The sequence below is a fragment of the Gobius niger genome, assembly GCF_951799975.1.
Source record: "Gobius niger genome assembly, chromosome: 24".
NCBI classification, from domain to species: domain Eukaryota; kingdom Metazoa; phylum Chordata; class Actinopteri; order Gobiiformes; family Gobiidae; genus Gobius; species Gobius niger.
In genome coordinates this window covers 10,116,154-10,135,206 of record NC_136875.1, presented here as the reverse complement: position 1 = coordinate 10,135,206, position 19,053 = coordinate 10,116,154, and the positions used below count along the sequence as shown (strand labels likewise).

General features: G+C 39.9%; 2 protein-coding genes across 7 annotated transcripts in view; both read left to right on the top strand.

Annotated features, from left to right (window-relative positions):
- Positions 1 to 19,053, top strand: part of LOC306982279 (engulfment and cell motility protein 2) — an 85,295-nt gene that overhangs the window by 29,861 nt on the left and 36,381 nt on the right. The gene's annotated exons all lie outside the window — the stretch shown is intronic.
- On the top strand, positions 556 to 17,223 carry arfgap1 (ADP-ribosylation factor GTPase activating protein 1). Of its 6 annotated transcripts, XM_079582199.1 has the most exons (14): positions 556 to 770; positions 2,374 to 2,438; positions 2,541 to 2,650; positions 4,334 to 4,505; positions 4,592 to 4,692; positions 6,625 to 6,711; positions 7,503 to 7,617; positions 7,696 to 7,752; positions 7,878 to 7,910; positions 8,057 to 8,086; positions 9,715 to 9,771; positions 12,579 to 12,638; positions 14,438 to 14,493; positions 16,760 to 17,223. In XM_079582199.1, exons 2-14 carry the CDS (start codon positions 2,379 to 2,381, stop codon positions 17,106 to 17,108), a joined length of 1,287 nt encoding a protein of 428 aa, XP_079438325.1. In that variant the 5' UTR covers positions 556 to 770; positions 2,374 to 2,378; the 3' UTR covers positions 17,109 to 17,223. The 6 variants fall into 6 exon arrangements, with proteins under 6 accessions (XP_079438325.1, XP_079438326.1, XP_079438327.1 ...); XM_079582200.1 differs by lacking the exon at positions 8,057 to 8,086; XM_079582201.1 differs by lacking the exon at positions 12,579 to 12,638 and having other exon boundaries at positions 14,444 to 14,493.

Below are 19,053 nucleotides of genomic sequence, written 5' to 3'. Positions count from 1 at the left end.
GATCTATACAAACTCACAGCAGACCGTCCCTCCGGAGCATACGATCTAGCACTAACCCTTAAGTTGTGAGGGCTACCCGCTGCTTTCAAACAAATACTGAGTCTCAAGAACACAAATAACTGTATTTTGTATTTTGATGCAAGAAATTGAAGTGCTGTAATTTCAGAATTTTAGAAAAGGTCTCAAGGGCTACTGGGTTCCCGCAGGCATAGGGTTGGTGACCCCTGTTCTAGTCTGTGCAGTGCAAAAATAACAAATTAAGAATGAGTAGATTATAGTTCCCACCTTTAATCATTTAAAGGCGGTGTAAAGTTGATCCAGAATCATACACATGAAGGCTGGCATGCTGTCACGCAGACTCTTGGCCTATCACAGCTTTCACTGGAAACATCAGAACACTGGTTAATCATGTGCAATTTAAAGGTGATGCTGAAGAAAGTGCCCATTTACTTTACATAAAAATGGGTTTTCACCTATATAAGTCTTTCATTTTGCATTTAATTTCTGAGACGTCTGAACCCACGAAGAGTAGTGCAGATAATTCCCATGATGCATTGCTGTGCCAACGTACACAAACCAAACAGGAACATGGCTACCGGTGTTTAAAACCACCTCATCGCTGATAAATCTGCCCCAAACACTCGGATACGGCGTGTCACTCGGTAGCATCGGATGTGTCCTCCTAACTGAAGTGAATCTGCCGAACAAGTCAAGGACCAGAGCCCGGGAAAATCTTAATAACAGCGACTGCGTGACATATCCATTGACAGGTAACATAGGAGTTAGCACCGCGGCTAGCTCGCATGCTAATCAGCGTTAGCATCGCCCTTAGATATATGTTAAAACGATCATCAGACTGGATTTCAACAGGGTGGCGTCCATTATTAACATGTTTGCAATGGGTCGGACGTGAAATCTAGCAAAATGTCATTCAGGAATGGGCACGTAAATTGATAAATTAGCATTAGCAGCCTCCCCACTGTTTAGTCGAGTTTCACCGACACGACGGCAAAATTATCCCAAAAAGCTTTGTATAATTGATCGTTTTGACCGCCAAATTGCCTTGTAACTTGCTCATCAAAGTAACAAACCCGACCATTTTCGTTTGCTGTCAGGATTGCCATTGTTTTCAAGTTGCATAGTGCCACGTTGATAGGGATTTTATATGCAAGAGACCACAATCAGTGTTAGCCCCAGTCATTTAATGTAAAATGAACGTTTTTACGTCTTAAGGCAAATATTAATTGATTTTGAATGTTGGAATAAAAATACTACATCCGATTTCTCAGTGTTTTACTATTTCCTGCACAAATTATATGCATAGCTTTGATTTAATAGACACTTTTTTGATGCAATGCCTGGGAAAGAAAAAAAAAATAGGAAAAAAGAAGCTTTCTAGATCTGGGTTTGCTGCAGTTGCTCTGATCTAAAAGTTCAGAAACACTACGTGGCCAAAGAATAAAATATAGAATTAAAATACAAGTTTTTCTGAGACGATTACTGGCACAACATTTTGCACATTTAGCAGTTTCACTCAAAAGCAAATATTACGCATTCTGTAATTATCAAATGCATAGTCGTCTCTAGGGCTGCACAATACATCGCAAAAAATATCATATCGCGATATTAGCTGATGCAATATCCGTATCGCGAGAAGCCACAATATATCGCAACAAGATCCACCCATTTTTTTTTCATTTTTTCATTTTTTTTTAACTCATGCATTGAAGTCATGTGTAAAAGTTCAGTTTTAGTTTAACATTTACTAGCTTTGTTAACCCCTTAAATCCTACCTGAACCGAGCACATTTTCTCCAGTTTGGCTTTAGCCCAGTCCAAAAGCTTCTGGAAAAAAAGCTGTGAAAAAGCAGCAAAAACTGAGACGAAAAAAATGATGGAAATGTGACCAAAAATGTGACAAAAATGTGACGAAAACATGACAAAAAATTGCTCAAAAATTGACGAAAAAATGACAAAAATGTGATTAAAATTTGACCAAAAAAATGACAAAAAATTGACCAAAAAATGACAAAAAAGAGACAAAAATGAGTTGAATATCCAACAAAAAAATGATGGAAAAAAATCTGATAACGTTAAGAGGTTAAATTCTACCCTTGTTTTGGTCCTGATTGGGTGTTTTTGAAGTCTTCTTTTGACACAATTTGCTGAAAAAAAATGGAACATATCGCGTTTGGTGAAATATCGTTATAATATCGTTATCGCGATATGCACAGCCATATCGCATATCGCAAGTCACTTCAATATCGTTCAGCCCAGTCGTCTCTATAATAGTCTGTTACACATAGCTTTAAAGATTGAGTCTGCGTTTTAAGCATGTAGAATTGTTTGTACAGTATGTCACTTGTTCTTCCAGTCAAAATGGCCAGTCCCAGGAGCCGAAGAGTTTTGAAGGAAGTGAGAACTGAGGATGAAAACAATGTAAGTAAATGGCCATTGATGAAAAACAAAAGCGTTTTTCCTCTTGACTTCAACGTAGTGTGAGCTCCTTGTCATTCTGAGCCTTCAATGTGTTATTTTTAGCTGTGTTTCGAGTGCGGAGCCTTCAACCCTCAGTGGGTCAGTGTCTCGTATGGGATCTGGATTTGCCTCGAATGTTCCGGGAAACACAGGGGTCTGGGAGTGCACCTGAGGTATCTTTTCTTTTTCATTTTTTTTATTTAAAGCTGCACAATATATTAGCAAGTTATCATAATTGCGATATAAATTTGTGCAATGTCCATATCGCAAAGCCCCAAAATCACTTCCATCTGAAATGATTATGTTTTAATATAAACACATCCTTAAACTCATAAATGCAGTTACTCCAAAAATGTGGCAAAGTTCAGTTTTAGTCCTGAGTTTGGCCTCGTTTTGACGCACTTTTCGATGAAAAAAAATCAATATTATGGAGCGCAATTTGTTGAAATGGTTAAAAATAAAATGGTGAAATATTGGAATAATATTAGTTTTAATATAGAAATCAACATAACTATTTCTTGTGTGCCCCCCTTTAAAGGAACAAGCCGCCGTTTTTACATACTGAGATATGTTCTTACCTTAGCTTTGACGAGTTCTTTAGGACCTGTCTGATCTTCACCCGTGCCTTCAGTCACGTAAACACAGCGCAGACGGCGTTAGCATTTAGCCTCTCCCTCTCTCCTCTATAGCTCCAAAACAGGTCAAGATAGAAGCTACCAAGCTCTTCCACGTTTTCCCTATTTAAATATGGTTACGTGAAGTGTTCCACTACAAAGTATAATACACAAAATTAAACAATGTGGATTTACTAAGCGGATAAAAGGGGGGACTATATTGTAAAGCGTAATAATACCAGTAGTTCGAAATCCGCGCAGTAATCTTCACTTTACTGTGCGGATTTCGAACTACTCCTGGTATTATTATGCCTTACAATATAGTCCCCCCTTTTATCCGCTTAGTAAATCCACATTGTTTAATTTTGTGTAATTATACTTTGTAGTGGAACACTTCATGTAACCATATTTAAATAGGGAAAACGTGGAAGAGCTTGGTAGCTTCTATCTTGACCAGTTTTGGAGCTATAGAGGAGAGAGGGAGAGGCTAAATGCTAACGCCGTCTGCGCTGTGTTTACGTGACTGAAGGCACGGGTGAAGACCAGACAGGTCCTAAAGAACTCGTCAAAGCTAAGGTAAGAACATATCTCAGTCATAGACTGTAAAAAAAAAATGGACGTCTTATGCTCACTCCTCCCCGTTTACCAGATTGACCACGGCCGTGGGGCAATTCATGGCGGATTTACAGGCTCCCCCTCCCCAGCTCTGACGAAGCATGTTCCTAAAAAGGACATACGGGCGGGATTTTCACCGTAGACTCGGCCCTTGCGTGACGTGTAGCTCGCGCTGCCCCAATGCTAACAGTCCGAGCCTCATTAAGTACGAGATTTCAAAAAATCATATTACGAAAACAAGCCTGGTTTCATATATTGTTATTAACCCAGCGTTATCTCAGGAGGAATATCTAGCCTCGTCTAGTGTTGAAACAATTGAAACCAGGCTTTAAAGTAGTTTTTAACGTGTCTAAACTCCAATGCTTTTCAATGGAGGCCTAGCGGCGATATGGAGGTACTGCAGCAACGGCGGAGCAATGGCGGCCCCCATGTTTGTGGTCAAAAAGCAGGGCAGCCAGCGGCCATTGATCTCAGTATGTAAAAACTGTGGCCTATTCCTTTAATAATACATTTGTTGCCAAATACAATGAAAAAGTTAATTAAAAAAATAATAAGGAAATGAATATAACAAAGCTGTTTTCAGGTTTTTCAGCATATTGTCTAACCAGTCATTGCTTTTCCTTTTAGTTTCGTGCGCTCGGTCACGATGGATAAGTGGAAGGACATCGAGCTGGAGAAGATGAAAGCTGGAGGCAACAGGAAGTTCCGGATGTTTCTGGAGCTGCAGGACGACTACGACCCGACCTGGAATCTGCAGGAGAAGTACAACAGCCGGCCGGCCGCTCTGTTCAGGGACAAGGTGGGTGCGCACAGTCAGTGTTGTTGCATTTATTTATTTGTTTAACATTTGAAACTTGCTACTTGTCATATTTCTGCTTTTTGAAGGTTGCCACTTTAGCCGAAGGAAAAGAGTGGTCCATGGAGACGTCCTCTGCCAAAAATTGGACTTCACCCCAACCCAAGACGATGCTCTCCTCCTCTCACCGGTGAGACTGATTACCGTAAATTCCGGACTATTGAGCGCTCCTGAATATAATCCGCACCAATTATATTTAAAACAGTTCAACTCCTCCATATTATATAATATTTTGGCCCACATTTCAGGGCGGGCTTGTGCATACATGTAAAAATCTTTGAATTAGCCACATCGTTGTAGGCCGTATGGTTGAAGGCGTGTGAAAAAAGTAGAGGCTTATAGTCCGGAAATTACAGTATGTGTTCTTATATTTAGTATATTAGTATCTTATATTTGGTTTTAGCTATCTGAATAGTTCACATGTTTACTGTTTTGTTTGTCACACCAGCGACAAACGATAGATTATTTTAACTCTGGTCTTACTTCAAACATTCATATTGCAGGGTTCCCGCAGTGTCTTAAAAAGTCTTAAATTTGACCTTAAGTTGAAATTCTCTGTAAAATGTGGGTTTAGGTGTGATTTTTAAGACCAGCTCTTCTGACAATAAGCATCGCTTTGTCACTTTTTCATCGGATCCTTTTTAACTTTGGGAGGTAGCTGTCTTTGTCTGAAAAAAGTTCAAAGTACAACAAAATATCTGAATAACTACAGAATAGAATAGATCAGGGGTGCCCAAACTTTTTGTCTCCGAGGGCCAAAATAAAAAAGTGCCTGTGAGTCGCGAGCCAAACACAGCGATGTCAAGCACGAAAAACACATAGAACTGCAAATTATAAAGTAACTTTTTTTTTTATTTACTTTTTGTTTTTTCGATAGCCTACATTTGCATTTGATTCTATCTATGCAAATAATGTGCTATATTAAAACAAATGGTAACTATGGCAAAAGCCTAATTTTAGCAGAACAAAAGCAACAATTGTTGCAATTTAGTGCAAAAAACCCCCCACCTGCATCTACAGCACCTACAGTAACTTTACCTCATTCGTTCACTCAAAGAAAATGCCACATTAGATTATTTTGAAAGTGTCAGTTCAGCATCAATTCTTTTATAAGTCAATTTTTAACATATACTGTTGTTGACGTCAACAGCCTTTGCAATAAAAGTTGGAAAACTGAAAGTTGATGCTACAACACTCTGTGATTGATAAATACCAAGACACCGCAACAGTGTTTCCTTAACTTTGTGAAAGGAGTGAAACAGCGCCCCCAATTTGACGCTGGTGGTCAAAAAGTGTACTGCATCCATATTTACCTTTGAAAATGAATGGGAAGAGAATTAGTATTAACCACACGCAGTGTAAAAGTAGGTCACCCTGTGGCGGTCCAACATAATTGTTTCGGCAGTCCCCATTTTGGGCACCCCTGGAATAGATATTTTCCCTGTGAGGGGCAGGTTGGTCAATGAGGTCCAAGGACTATGGTTCGGGCAGACTGACGCCTCACTGAGTGTCTCTGTACATAAAGCCAGTCAGAACCTGCTGACTGCTTCGAGGAAAAACGTATCTTTTGCACATAGAGCCATTCATCATTTTCTGACAGGGTCTTGACTCAATCAGTTCATACCAGAGTTCATCGAGTAGTTGGACACCTGAAGTTGTGAAACAATAACTTAGGCCTGTTTAACGATAACAAGGTTTCCGCGGGACTGTAAAAGTCAGTGCATGACAGAACGAATGCCTCAAATGTCATTGAGAAGCATTAAACAGGTTTCCAGTAGACATTAAATCAAAATAGCTCTTTTCTTGATCTTTTTTGGCTTAAATCAAAAATACATAAATGACCCTTTCATCGACATGTTCGGCTTACATTTTCTGTATGTTTTACACAATTGTTTCAGAAAGTTAATATAATGCAGATCAAATTTGTGGCAAAAAAATTTCCTTAAGAAGCATTATATTGGACTTACTGACACTTGTATGAGCCCTGTGTAAAGAAATTACTGTAAATGCTGTAATTTATTAAGATAAACTTCTCTGGAGCTGAATGTTTCTTGTTTTCCAGCTCGAGTGGAACAGCACAAGACTCGGGGAAATCTGGAGACAAAGCTTTTGAAGACTGGCTCAGTGACGATGTTAACTCTTACCAAAGGTTTGTTTCATAATTGCTGATCGGATTTGATTAAAATAACGTCTAGATTGTTTTTTAAGGCCGATATGCAGCTCATGTATTTTTGATATTGATGGCAAACAAGCATTCATATAATCCTGTGTTTGCTTCATGTATTCAACATTGGAATGTATGTTTAGGAGGAATTAAAAATACTCCGTTATAACTGCACACAAGTGTCTCACAAAGTGGCTTAAGTTCAACAGCCTGGTTAAATATATTCTGTTTTTTTTAAATCTTTTCCACAGTCTGGTCTTTTTGTCCTTTTGTGGTGCACATGCTTTATGCTAGCCGCAACAGTAACGTTTAGCGCTGATGCTACATGAGAAAATGTTTTGACTGTGACAGAGACACTTCTACATCTAAAATTACTGTGTCTTAGCTTAATCCATGCAAAAAAACAATTTCTTCCCAAAAAACTTTCTTCTCTTTGAAGCTAAAAATGCTGCTAACCGCTAGCAGCTAACGCTAACCGCGACTCCACACTAACAGCTGCTACAACGTCAAAGTTGATCATGTTTATCCAAAAAACTAAATCATAGCAAATATTTGAAGATTCAGCTCTATCCTTGTTTACTGTCACCCTCTTTTGGAGTGTTTTTGGTTTTACATTTCCTCCCTAAATACACACAGCCCCATACCCATGCAGCATTTCGGGGATATAATCCAAATGTTTCTGATGTGAAAAGTGGCTCTACGATATATAATAGCCAGACAGCGGCCGATTTCCACTAATGTCTTATTAAAACAAATGCTCTTTTGTCTTCTCTCAGCGGAGGAGGCTACAGCGGGAACCAGGAAAACCGCTACGTCGGTTTTGGAAACACCGTGACCCCCGAGAAGAAAGACGAAGACGTGTTCAACAACGCCATGACGTCCATTTATTCTGTCAGTCGAAATTCACACAGACGCTCAACGTGTTTAGAAGCTCCGTTCTCATTGGGGTTTTTTGTTTGTTTGTGACAGGGCTGGAGCAGTTTCACGGTCGGAGCGAGCAAGTTTGCCTCTTACGCTAAAGACAACGTAAGTATATGCAAGAAAAATCTTCTAACCTACATTCATTTTTGGAAATTACATGCAATTAGGTTCCAACTACATTTCTTCACTTGTACGATTTTAATAAATCAACTGTTTCCCTCTCGACACAGACATCAAAACTGGCCAGTCAAGCCCAACTTAAGGTAGGTTCTATGTTTGCACTGCTTGACCTGAAGATTTGCAGTGTTTACTATCCTCAAAGCTACTTTGCCTTTAAAAAAAAAATCTTGTTTGTTGAATATTTGAAGTAACGGCTTCCTCTAAATTTCCTTGCCGTCTGTGGACATAGTTACGGGGCTATAAGGCTCCCCCTGAACCGGTAAAGCATCTCGATCATAGGTGCATGACCGTTATCCATATCATAATCTAGCCAATCATTATGATTTCTCACAATTTTTACTTATTTTTGTCACCTTTTTAAATGCATTGTGTTTTTTTAAGTTTATTTATATAGCATTTTAGCCACTGTGAATTGTTGTCTTTGCATGGTTCTGCATGCATTTACTTATTGCTAGTGACAAAAACATTACAGGAGGTTCTTGAGGCATGTCAAAAAATTGGAAATCCATGCAGGCTCCTGCTAGCCTGGCTAACACCAGACTAAAATCACAAGTGATATTTAGTCTGGGTGTCCCCAGACTAAATATCACTTGTGATTTTAGTCCAATTCATTTTCTCGTAGGAGAGGTGTGGTTTACGATCGTCGATAGTCGTTTATTGGCCGATACGAAAAAAAAAAAAGTCTATCATGTGTCTGCATGTAGCCACAGCCAATCGTATCAGCGTATGAGATGACGTATGACGTACCCCCTGTAAAGTTTTGAGCTAAATTGTTTAGAACAAGGTCTAAAGCTTGATCGAAAAATACCATCGCGTCTGCTGCTGTCATGTTGGATCCGTAAATAGACTTTTTTTCTTTTTTTATCCGTGAATAAACTACAAGCTTCCGTATATCGAATAGCTCGTCATCGTCTTGCCGTCCCTCCTCGCTCTGTGATTGGTTCCCAAATCCATGCGAAAATTTCGGCCATGGTCCCCAGGCTGTTGTGCAGTTCAAAATAATTCGAGCGCACACAGCAGCCTGGCGTTAGCCAGGTTAGGCTCCTGCAGGTGTTTTCCTTGTATGTGCGGTGAAGATCATGCCTCAGTCTCCTCCTCAGAATGTTTTGTAAAGCAGTCATCCGTTCATGCATGTGTGAACAGGAAACATGGCACTGGAGGTGTAATGCAATACAGTCTACACACACATTAGCAAAATCAATTTTTAAACAAACTGCAGATTAAATTAAGCTGAGACACACACAAGAATCCAGGGCTTTCCCTCATTTTTTTCCTATTGTAACTGACCTCCTGTGGCCAAGCAGGTTATAGCTACACACTGTGATAGTTAAATTAATTAAATGAAAAGTTTTGCAATATATCACATATCTTATCGGAAACCATGTATCGCAAATTGATCGGTTTTAACAAAAAGAGCCCTAATTATGCCGCCAACATCTACACTTTTCAGGCGTCGATGTCAGACTGATTTATATTTAAACTGGCACTTTTGTAATAGATTCCTTCAAGATAAAGAATTCCTGTAGTAACGAACATTCATAAATTGAATACTTCGTGCAATAGAAAATAATATCGTATTGCACTACATATCGCAGCCGGCCTCATGACTGCGACAGAAGTGTAAATTGTGCCGCCATGTTTTTTCATTTTGAATATAATTTTTCAGCTCATTGTCAAACTATTTTTTCTTTTCTTTTCTTTTTTTCCCCCTTCAATTGCCAAAACCGGCCCAATCTGAACCCAAACATAGTGTATTGTCTCCCTCTAGTGCCTGTTCAGCGTCAGTGAACGGATGACCTGGACTTTTATCTGTTTGTTGTTGTGTTTTGCACCTGTGTGAACGCCGACCTCTCTGACTGAACTTTCCTCTCTGACCTCTGACTGTAGGCCACTGAATTAGGACAGACTTTAAATGAGAGCGTTATCAAACCCACTCAGGAAAAGGTAACTCGCTGTGGTGTCATGGTGGTCAGTCGCTGCTGTCGTAAAAAAAAGGAATAACCAGCTTTTGGCTTTGATCAGTGTGTGATTAATCAACTCTCCACTTCCTGTACCGTCTGTAGGCTTCTGTCTGCGCTTGGCTTTAGCTTTACAGTGGGCTCAGAGAGTTTTCCGACCATTTAAGAACTTCAGTGAATGAATTTTCTGAAGGATGCTTTTAGTGAATGAAAAAGGCACCAAAACTACAACTGAGCTTGGCTTTTCTTGAGCTGCAGAGGAGGCACGAGCACAAGTTCGACCATATCTGAACAAGCCTTTCTTCATTTGAAAGCTATGCATCTCCGGAGTTCAGTCCCCGAGTTTCAACTACTCATTCGCACATGCTTGGGCGCAGGGGCTGGGGTTGTGGAAGTCGGAGAGTGTCCCCTTTATGTGTCAAGTGTGCATGGGGCTCTTTCTGATTGGATAATCGTCTCAAAAACAAAATACAGTATCAACATTAAAGGAATAGGCCACCGTTTTTACATACTGAGATATGTTCTTACCTTAGCTTTGACGAGTTCTTTAGGACCTGTCTGATCTTCACCCGTGCCTTCAGTCACGTAAACACAGCGCATAGGGCGTTAGCATTTAGCCTCTCCCTCTCTCCTCTATAGCTCCAAAACAGGTCAAGATAGAAGCTACCAAGCTCTTCCACGTTTTCCCTATTTAAATAGGGTTACGTGAAGTGTTCCACTACAAAGTATAATTACACAAAATTAAACAATGTGGATTTTCTATCTGGATAAAAGCGGGAACTATATTGTAAGGCGTAATAATACCAGGAGTAATTTGGCATCTGCACAGTAAAGTGAAGATTACTGCACGGATTTCGAACTACTCCTGGTATTATTACGCCTTACAATATAGTTCCCCCTTTTATCCACTTAGAAAATCCACATTGTTTAATTTTGTGTAATTATACTTTGTAGTGTAACACTTCACGTAACCATATTTAAATAGGGAAAACGTGGAAGAGCTTGGTAGCTTCTATCTTGACCTGTTTTGGAGCTATAGAGGAGAGAGGGAGAGGCTAAATGCTAACGCCGTCTGCGCATTATATGATTGGAATTCAGATCTGGTTACACGGGTAGTATTTATATTATATTACTACTATTGCTATATTACTAATATAGCAATAATAGTAATAATTTAATATTTATCCCCCCAACAAACAAACATACTCTATCTTTAAAGATAAAATACTGCATTTTGATATAATCCTACCAGAAAATCATTACTTGATTACCAAAATAGTTCACAACTAACACTCAGTTAGTTGTTAATTGCTTGATTTGGCAGCACTAAGTCAAAGTGGACACACACACACATGCAAAATCTACTTTCTTGAGGTGTAAACCAGGTTTTAACATTGTTCCCTCGTCAAAGACAGACCTTGAGTCGTATTTCACAACATTCACAGTTTTGAGCTAATCCTCGGACAAAGCTGTTAAATTGAGCCGTTTCCTCTTCTACGGTGTCGTACTTCCTAATCAATGTCACGTCATTGTTCAAACCCAAAAATGGTCCGCTACATTTTTGAAGCACATAATCCTCGCGAATACAAGCGGCCGTAATGAGCTTCCTTCGAAGGGTGGCTGGGCGCACCCTTCAAGATCGGGTGAGGAGCTCAGTTACCCCGGAGGAGCTCGGAGTAGAGTCACTGCTCCTTCACGTCGAAAGGAGCAGCTGAGGTGGCTCGGGCATCTGTTCTGGATACCTCCTGGTCGCCTCCAGCGGGAGGTGTTCCAGGCATGTCCTAGTGGGACAAGGCCTCGTGGAAGGTCCAGGGCACGCTGGTGGGCCTGGTGTCGCCTCGGGGTCCCCCCAGAACAGCTGGAGGTGTGTGTGGATCGGGAAGTTTGGGCATCTCAGCTGAGACTGCTGCCCCCGCGACCCGGCCCCGGATAAAGCGGAAGAAAATGGATGGATGGATAATCCAACATTGTTGATTTTGAGCCATTTTGTGTTCGAAGTGTAGCCGTAGCTGCTCACATGCCATATGTTCAACCTGGAGGTAATTTTTTAACGAAAATTATTCCTATAGCTGCCAGCAGGAGGAGTCAAGATATTCACCAGCTCTTTCATTTCATTGTTACAAAGATTTTTAGAGACATATTTTCAAATTATAAAACAGAGACACCCAAAATAAGGTTTTTTAGTCTATATTTTTAAGCTCCATATGCATGATAAGTCGACTAGAAGCAGACAAATATGTGATTTAAACGGTTTGGTTTTCTGTTTCCATTCTGTATAATCAGACTGCAAACATTGGAATAAACTTAAAGTGGTTTGAACACTTCCTGAACCCACTGTACGCTTTGCGGTTTTCGCGGCTCATATATATTTGCTTGTCTTTCCCAATCGGCTCAAAAAGGCTAGTAATGGATAACTTACTCTCTGTAAATGTGGTTTCTGTGGGGTTAAATCTTGTTATCTGTATTTGTAGTCTTCTGATTAAACTCAAAGCGTTGTCATTTTCACTGTTGCTATCTCAATCGTCAGTGTTGCTTTGATTGTATTCGCTTTCACTAAAAGTCTTTGATCGCCTCTTATGCAACTTGATCACTAGTTTATTGTTCGGACGGGGCCTGGTATCACAATTGAATATTAATCTAACGTTGTTTTCCTGTTAATTCCACACAAAAAAGTGACTATTTCCAGTACCGTAAAGGCCCGTCCAACCACCGCCTAAAGCTTCAACACTGAATTCAAATGAAGTTATTAATTATGTATTGAAATCCTTTTTTTTAATGATGTGACTCGTTTAGGTGAAAGATGGCAAATTGTTAGATGAAATGGCCGTCGGCTTTACCGGGCTGGCGTACAAGGTATGTTTCTGCACAGCTGTGAAGCCGGTCTCCTCAGCGCAGCTAGCTATTAAAGAAAGAACTGCATTTAGAGTAGTTTACACTCTTGTCCTATCGGGGAAGGAGGCTGGTTTCGCAGTGATTTTTTTAATACTTCAATAATGTTTAATGAGTTTTGTCTGTTTTTTTTTTTCTTGCTGCCTTTGTGTGGTGGTGAGTATTTTGTTGATAAATGTAATTATTGAATCGTCAGCCTCCAAGCATAATCGCCTCATTTCACGGTTCTCAAACTACGGTATTATGGGTCATCTGCAGTTTTAGGCTTTCTTCATTTTAATTTTTTTTCCCCCTCTTGTTTGGACGTTTTTAAATCCGGTCTGAACATTTAGCAAACCACTGGCTGGGATCATTTTTTAAAACGGGGGTATTATCCAAAATATACCTTTAAAGGAATAGGCCACCGTTTTTACATACTGAGATATGTTCTTACCTTAGCTTTGACGAGTTTTTTAGGACCTGTCTGATCTTCACCCGTGCCTTCAGTCACGTAAACACAGCGCAGACGGCGTTAGCATTTAGCCTCTCCCCCTCTCCTCTATAGCTCCAAAAATGGTCAAGATAGAAGCTACCAAGCTCTTCCACGTTTTCCCTATTTAAATATGGTTACGTGAAGTGTTCCACTACAAAGTATAATTACACACAATTAAACGATGTGGATTTTCTAAGCGGGTAAAAGGGGGAACTATATTGAAAGGCATAATAATACCAGGAGTAATTTGGCAAACGCACAGTAAAGTGAAGATTACTGCGCGGATTTCGAACTACTCCTGGTATTATTACGCCTTACAATATAGTTCCCCCTTTTATCCGCTTAGAAAATCCACATTGTTTAATCTTGTGTAATTATACTTTGTAGTGGAACACTTCACGTAACCATATTTAAATAGGGAAAACGTGGAAGAGCTTGGTAGCTTCTATCTTGACCTGTTTTGGAGCTATAGAGGAGAGAGGGAGAGGCTAAATGCTAACGCCGTCTGCGCTGTGTTTACGTGACTGAAGGCACGGGTGAAGATCAGACAGGTCCTGAAGAACTCGTCAAAGCTAAGGTAAGAACATATCTCAGTATGTAAAAACGGTGGCCTATTCCTTTAACATGTTACAGTGTTGTTTTCTCAACAAACAAAAACATACCTGAAGCTGTGTTACCACCCACTCTCGCATTTTTGAGTAATCTTTGTATTTTCCCGTCGTCACAATACCACCAAAATCCTTTTAAAGATTTCTTAAATATGTAAAATAGTCGGATGAAACCATTGTTGATTTGCCAAAAAAATATATATATATGGAAAAAATGCTAGGAGGCTGACGAGGATGTATTTCCACATAATAGAACACTGTACAGTAAGGAACATTTTGAACACTCTAAATGTTATCAATTAACGCCACACTGCTTTATATTCCACCAATTTCATAAAGTTTTTCTTTTCTTTTTTCCCCCATTGGGGTAAAATAGCTCAAACACGCATATTTCCTGCGACCTGACTTGTGACTTTGCTGGGAAGGCGACACAACACTTATTTTTACTACTGCAACAATAGCTTTGTAAATGAATCTGGAATGTTCTGCAATGTGGCTTTAAGTAACTAGATAAAACATAAAGAGAGGCTTAGTCAGTTAATTGCTTTATAGTTGTTTATAATTTTAATAAAGTAATAACATCTATCCATCAAATCTTTTCTTAGATTGATTTGATATAATCCGTTCATATTGTGTTAAGCCACTTTTGTTCTGAACAAAATTAAAATACATATTTCTTTCAGGTGCAGGGAGCTGGGGCCAAATTGACAAACCTCTTTACTGGAAAACCTGAGGATGGGTGAGTTTCAAATTTAATATTAAACATTGATGTCACTGACACAGCGCAGTATTGCATGTTCACTTGTTTTTATCGCTATCATTTTTATCAATATTCAAAAGGCAATAAAATGCGCAGTAAATGTTTTAGTATCTGTGTTTCCAACTTCTAGCGGTTAAATCAACACATTTCCGCTCAGCCGTCCAGGATTTGCTTGAAACGTTTGGCCTATCTCATCGGAGAGAGTTGCGGAGATGTTGCGGAGACTGTCAGTTGATTGAGCCTGTACAAAGGGCCTGTCTCTCACTGGCCTAGTGACTAGTTGGAGATTAGAGCTAGCTCCGCTAGTCACGGAGATGTATAAGACGAGTCTCCAGGGAGTCTCGGTGAAAAGGAACAGGTTCAATTTCAGCAGAGTCTCCGCATGGTCTCTGCACGGTCTCAAGCACCTGTGGCAATGTTGCAAACGCCATTTCTTGTCCTCGAGACGTGTCTGTGACGTCTCTGCAATGTCTCCGAGATAGGGCTGAAACGACTAATCGATTAATCGACGACTAATCGATTATTGAAATAGTCGACAACTATTTTAGTAATCGATTAATCGTTTTCTGGTTCACACAGGCTAAAATGGAGCAAAAATGACACAAAAAATGTAGTATTTTTGATGAAAACCTACTTTGATTTTATATTTAAGGTCTGTAGTGTTTTGTACATTGTAAATTTCATTAATAGAGCCTTCAAAAAACATTTCCCTTTAGTTTACTCCATCAACACCACTTAAGCGCCACTTATAATGTGATAAATGTGATTAAAAAAATTAAAATAATAAAATTTTCCTACACCATTCACAGCCAAGCGATTAATCGTAAAAAATAATCGATTACAAAATAATCGTTAGTTGCAGCCCTACTCCGAGACCTGTCTGATACCAAGGGACGTCACAGAAATGTCTCGCAGGTTGACAAGATCAGATAGCATACGCAACACAACGGCTAGCGACCGTGGAGATCTCTCGGAGACCATGCGGAGACCACATGTCTCCATACAGTCTCTGCTGAAATCGAACCTGTTCGTTTGCACCGAGACTACCTGGAGACTCTCCTTATCTCCAGGTCTCGGAGACATCTCTGTGACCAATGGCAACTCGAGTCTCCAGGCCGATGAGACAGGCCCTTTAGCCTGATAGTTGTCCATATACACAATAGCAACTCTTTGAAGTTTGGAGTTGATGTTTCCTTTAATTTCTGAAATAATTTGGTCTAAAAAAAGGGCCAAAATTCTCATGTTTGAGTTCTGTTCTCTTGTAGTTCACCCCAAATTATTGGAATTTTCAGGGTTTGTACTACACATTGAGAAATACTGAAGGGTATTTTTTTTTTTATGTTTTAAGGGGAGACACTACAGGCAAAACTAAATTTTTTCAGTTTTCAGGTTTTGGGCCAAATTTGTCTCTGAACATACAAGCTTTCACCCGGAAACAGAAAATATGCCTAATCTTCACAAAAACATGTTTAAATATTGCGCTGATTCAATGTTCCCCCATAGACTTATATGGGACAATGCAATTTCAAGGGCCTTTTTCTCAAAACACATTTTTCTGTCATTGTGGCGACACTATGTCCACGTCAGTCGGACCTAAAGACTTCAGATTTTCCAGCCTTGGGCTGAACAATATTTGGAAGATTTTTTCTGAGGGATTTTTTATTATTTAATCCCTAAGCCCCATTTATTGAGTTTTGAATGTCAAAAAATAAGGCGAAAATTACATTTTTACAAATTTTTCCACTAAAAAACAGCTTATTTTTAAACTTGGCAACTCATTCATCGATAAAATGAAACCATAAATTTGAATGTCTATCCATTATTCAGATTTCGTCGCCGAAAAGATGGGAAATTTGGGGCATTTTTAGGCATAAAACACCTTGTTCTTATATGAAAAGATAAAATGACAGAAAACTTGTCATGTATTTTTTTTCTCACATTTATGCCAGTGATCTACAGCAAAAGTTTCAAATTGATATCTGTAAATATACATTTTTTTCCCTATTCACTATTTGTTAAGTAATGTAGCCCACAATGCCTCCTGTAGGCAAACTCCATAAACGCACTTGAACTGCACCGTAAACCAGCTGGTCTCGGGTGGTCTGCCCTGTTCCGCTCCTCTCGGGCTACAGAAGTCGGTGCAAGAAGCCCAAAAGCAGAACACTGATCAAACATAAGGCTCTCATCACAACACTCCCTTACCGTTCCTGTCAGAACCACTTATTTTCCCCCCCATATTCCCCAGGTCGGCCGGCGAGAGCTACCAGAACATGGACAGCACCGAGGGCGGCTACCAGGGCGGGTCGTCGGGCCAGGCCGGAGGCAAAGACTTCTGGGAGACGTTCGGCAGCAGCAACTCCCTGAAGGCCAACAAGAAATCCCCCAGCTCGGACAGCTGGACCAACGTGGACAACAACTCGGCCAAGAAGAGCTCCGATAGCTGGGACAACTGGGGCTCGGAGGCGGCCTCCAACAACAAGAACAGCGAGGACAGTTGGGAAGCCTGGGACAGCAACTGGGAGAGTGCGGAGGGTAAGGGTAAAAAAAGTCCCTCGAAACCCGTGGAGGAGAGCTGGGATAACGCCGACTGGTAGACGAGAAGGCTTAGTTGTGTGTTTTAAATGTTTGCGAAGGTTACATCTGACTGCTATGGCCAGGGAAGCAAAGGAGGAAAGTCCCAAAGAGCTGAATTTTACCCCAAAAGGTATATATATAATAAGTGAGTGGTGGCAATTTGTGGAAAAAATACACCCGCACTCACTATAACTGCATTTTTTTAACGATTGCGAATCCTGGAAGTACGAATCTAAATCGGTGTTTATTTTGTATAACTCACATGAGCAATCGGGATGCGTGGGAAGGATTGTTAGAGCTAGAAACAAGTTTGGTCGAGTTGCAAAAAGCAAAGGAAAAAGCGGCATCCCAGTTTGCAAATGATTTGACGTTGAGATTCGTCGTCGTAAAAGACTAAATAACGCAGAGTTTTAGGAGTGTATTTAAATGTTTCAAAGTGAGAAACACAAAAAATATATATGATTTGACCTAAACCTTCATTCTTAGCATAAACTTTGCCATCTTTATGCAGATAAAACTGATAAAACGCACATTATAGTAGCGCACGTTTCAAAATGTTTTGGAAAATGTCTCCGTGGACTTTTCCCAGACCAACCGCCAACCCCTTCCAGAACTATTTTACATCATTTTTGTTGTAGATTGAAAAGGCAGAAGTGTTATTTAAAGCACTGATTAGTCAACTTTAGGCCGTTATCGCACCGTGGCAATGCTAAAGTCTGAAGGATGCGGCTGCGGAAGCGACACCAACTCTCAGATTTTACCTCCTGACCTCCCCCCTTCTATTTAAAAACTGTAAATGCTGAATGTTTATACTGTAAAATGGGTTCTCGGACTGGATAACGTAATGATTTAATGCATGATTTTAAAGCCTAACTTAAAAACAACATGCCTTGTAGATACAGATTGATTATTGTAAATATAGAAAGTCATTATCAAAGGGTTTGGACTTGGTGTGACTTTTATTTCTCTCATTGGTTGTACTGTATTTCTCGAGTCGTTTGCTGCCTCCTCTGCCTGTTTTCCGATCGGCTTGGTGTTAAATAGATTTGATGATAACAGTAGGTTCAGAAATTCTACCCCATTTTAACTTAAATCAAAATTTACCAAGGGATTGAAGACTCTGAAACTCGGATGGGAAGAAATCCTATTGTGTACTAAAGTGTAATAAATGAGCAAATTATGAGACGAAAAAAGTTATAATTTTGTCATGACGTCCTTTATTTTGGTTACGGTGTTTTTAAATGTGTTCACCTGTATATAAAACGATGTCTATCAGTCCATTTGTTCTGAATGACTTAAGCTCGTCTTCAAATGAAAGCGTCTGGGCCATAGATTGAGTGCCTGAGGTCGGTTACTTTGACGTAACCAAGTCTGATTCAAAATCAACTTCATTGACTCACTGCAACCCATGTTTTTGTTTTTACGTCTTCTGTATCTTCAAAGCAGAGGTGGAAAAAGATTTAAAATTATATATGTTTTATATTTTTTTGACTTGAATGCAGGGTTTGCTTGTACCTTTCTCTACCAGGGCCGTCCCGAGCCAATTTAGTGCCCTCGAGTTTCCCAAAGTGGGGGTCGCAAGATGATTTTGAGACAATATTTTTTTACATTTCCAGTATACAAATTAACATTAACATTAGCATTATCAAACCAGATTTTAAATATTAAATTATTATAAATGCAGAAGGGGGTCCTGAGTTGTTGACTGAGTGATTTTCAGGGTCACAGCCTGAAAAGTTTGGGAGCCCCTGCCCTAGACGAGACGAGATCGGGCATTGCTGACGATTTTCTTTCGATCGTGGAACATGTTTTTATTTCGGATCCGAAAATCCGAAAGTCTGCGGTTATATAGATGCCGGGGACGTGGACTTTTCATAAATTACACCGCCAAATCGGCGCCGCCTCCAGCAGATGGTGCCCACTTTGGTCGCCCATGCCTAGGACCGGCCCTGGTCACTATTAAAA

Bases quoted from the DNA above. Each gene is read 5' to 3' on its own strand.
- arfgap1 (XM_079582199.1), top strand. From the start codon at position 2,379: ATGGCCAGTCCCAGGAGCCGAAGAGTTTTGAAGGAAGTGAGAACTGAG. The intron at 2,651-4,333 runs GTATCTTTTCTT...TTTTCCTTTTAG, and splicing joins GGTCTGGGAGTGCACCTGAG to TTTCGTGCGCTCGGTCACGA. The intron at 8,087-9,714 runs GTAAAGCATCTC...CTCTGACTGTAG, and splicing joins ATAAGGCTCCCCCTGAACCG to GCCACTGAATTAGGACAGAC.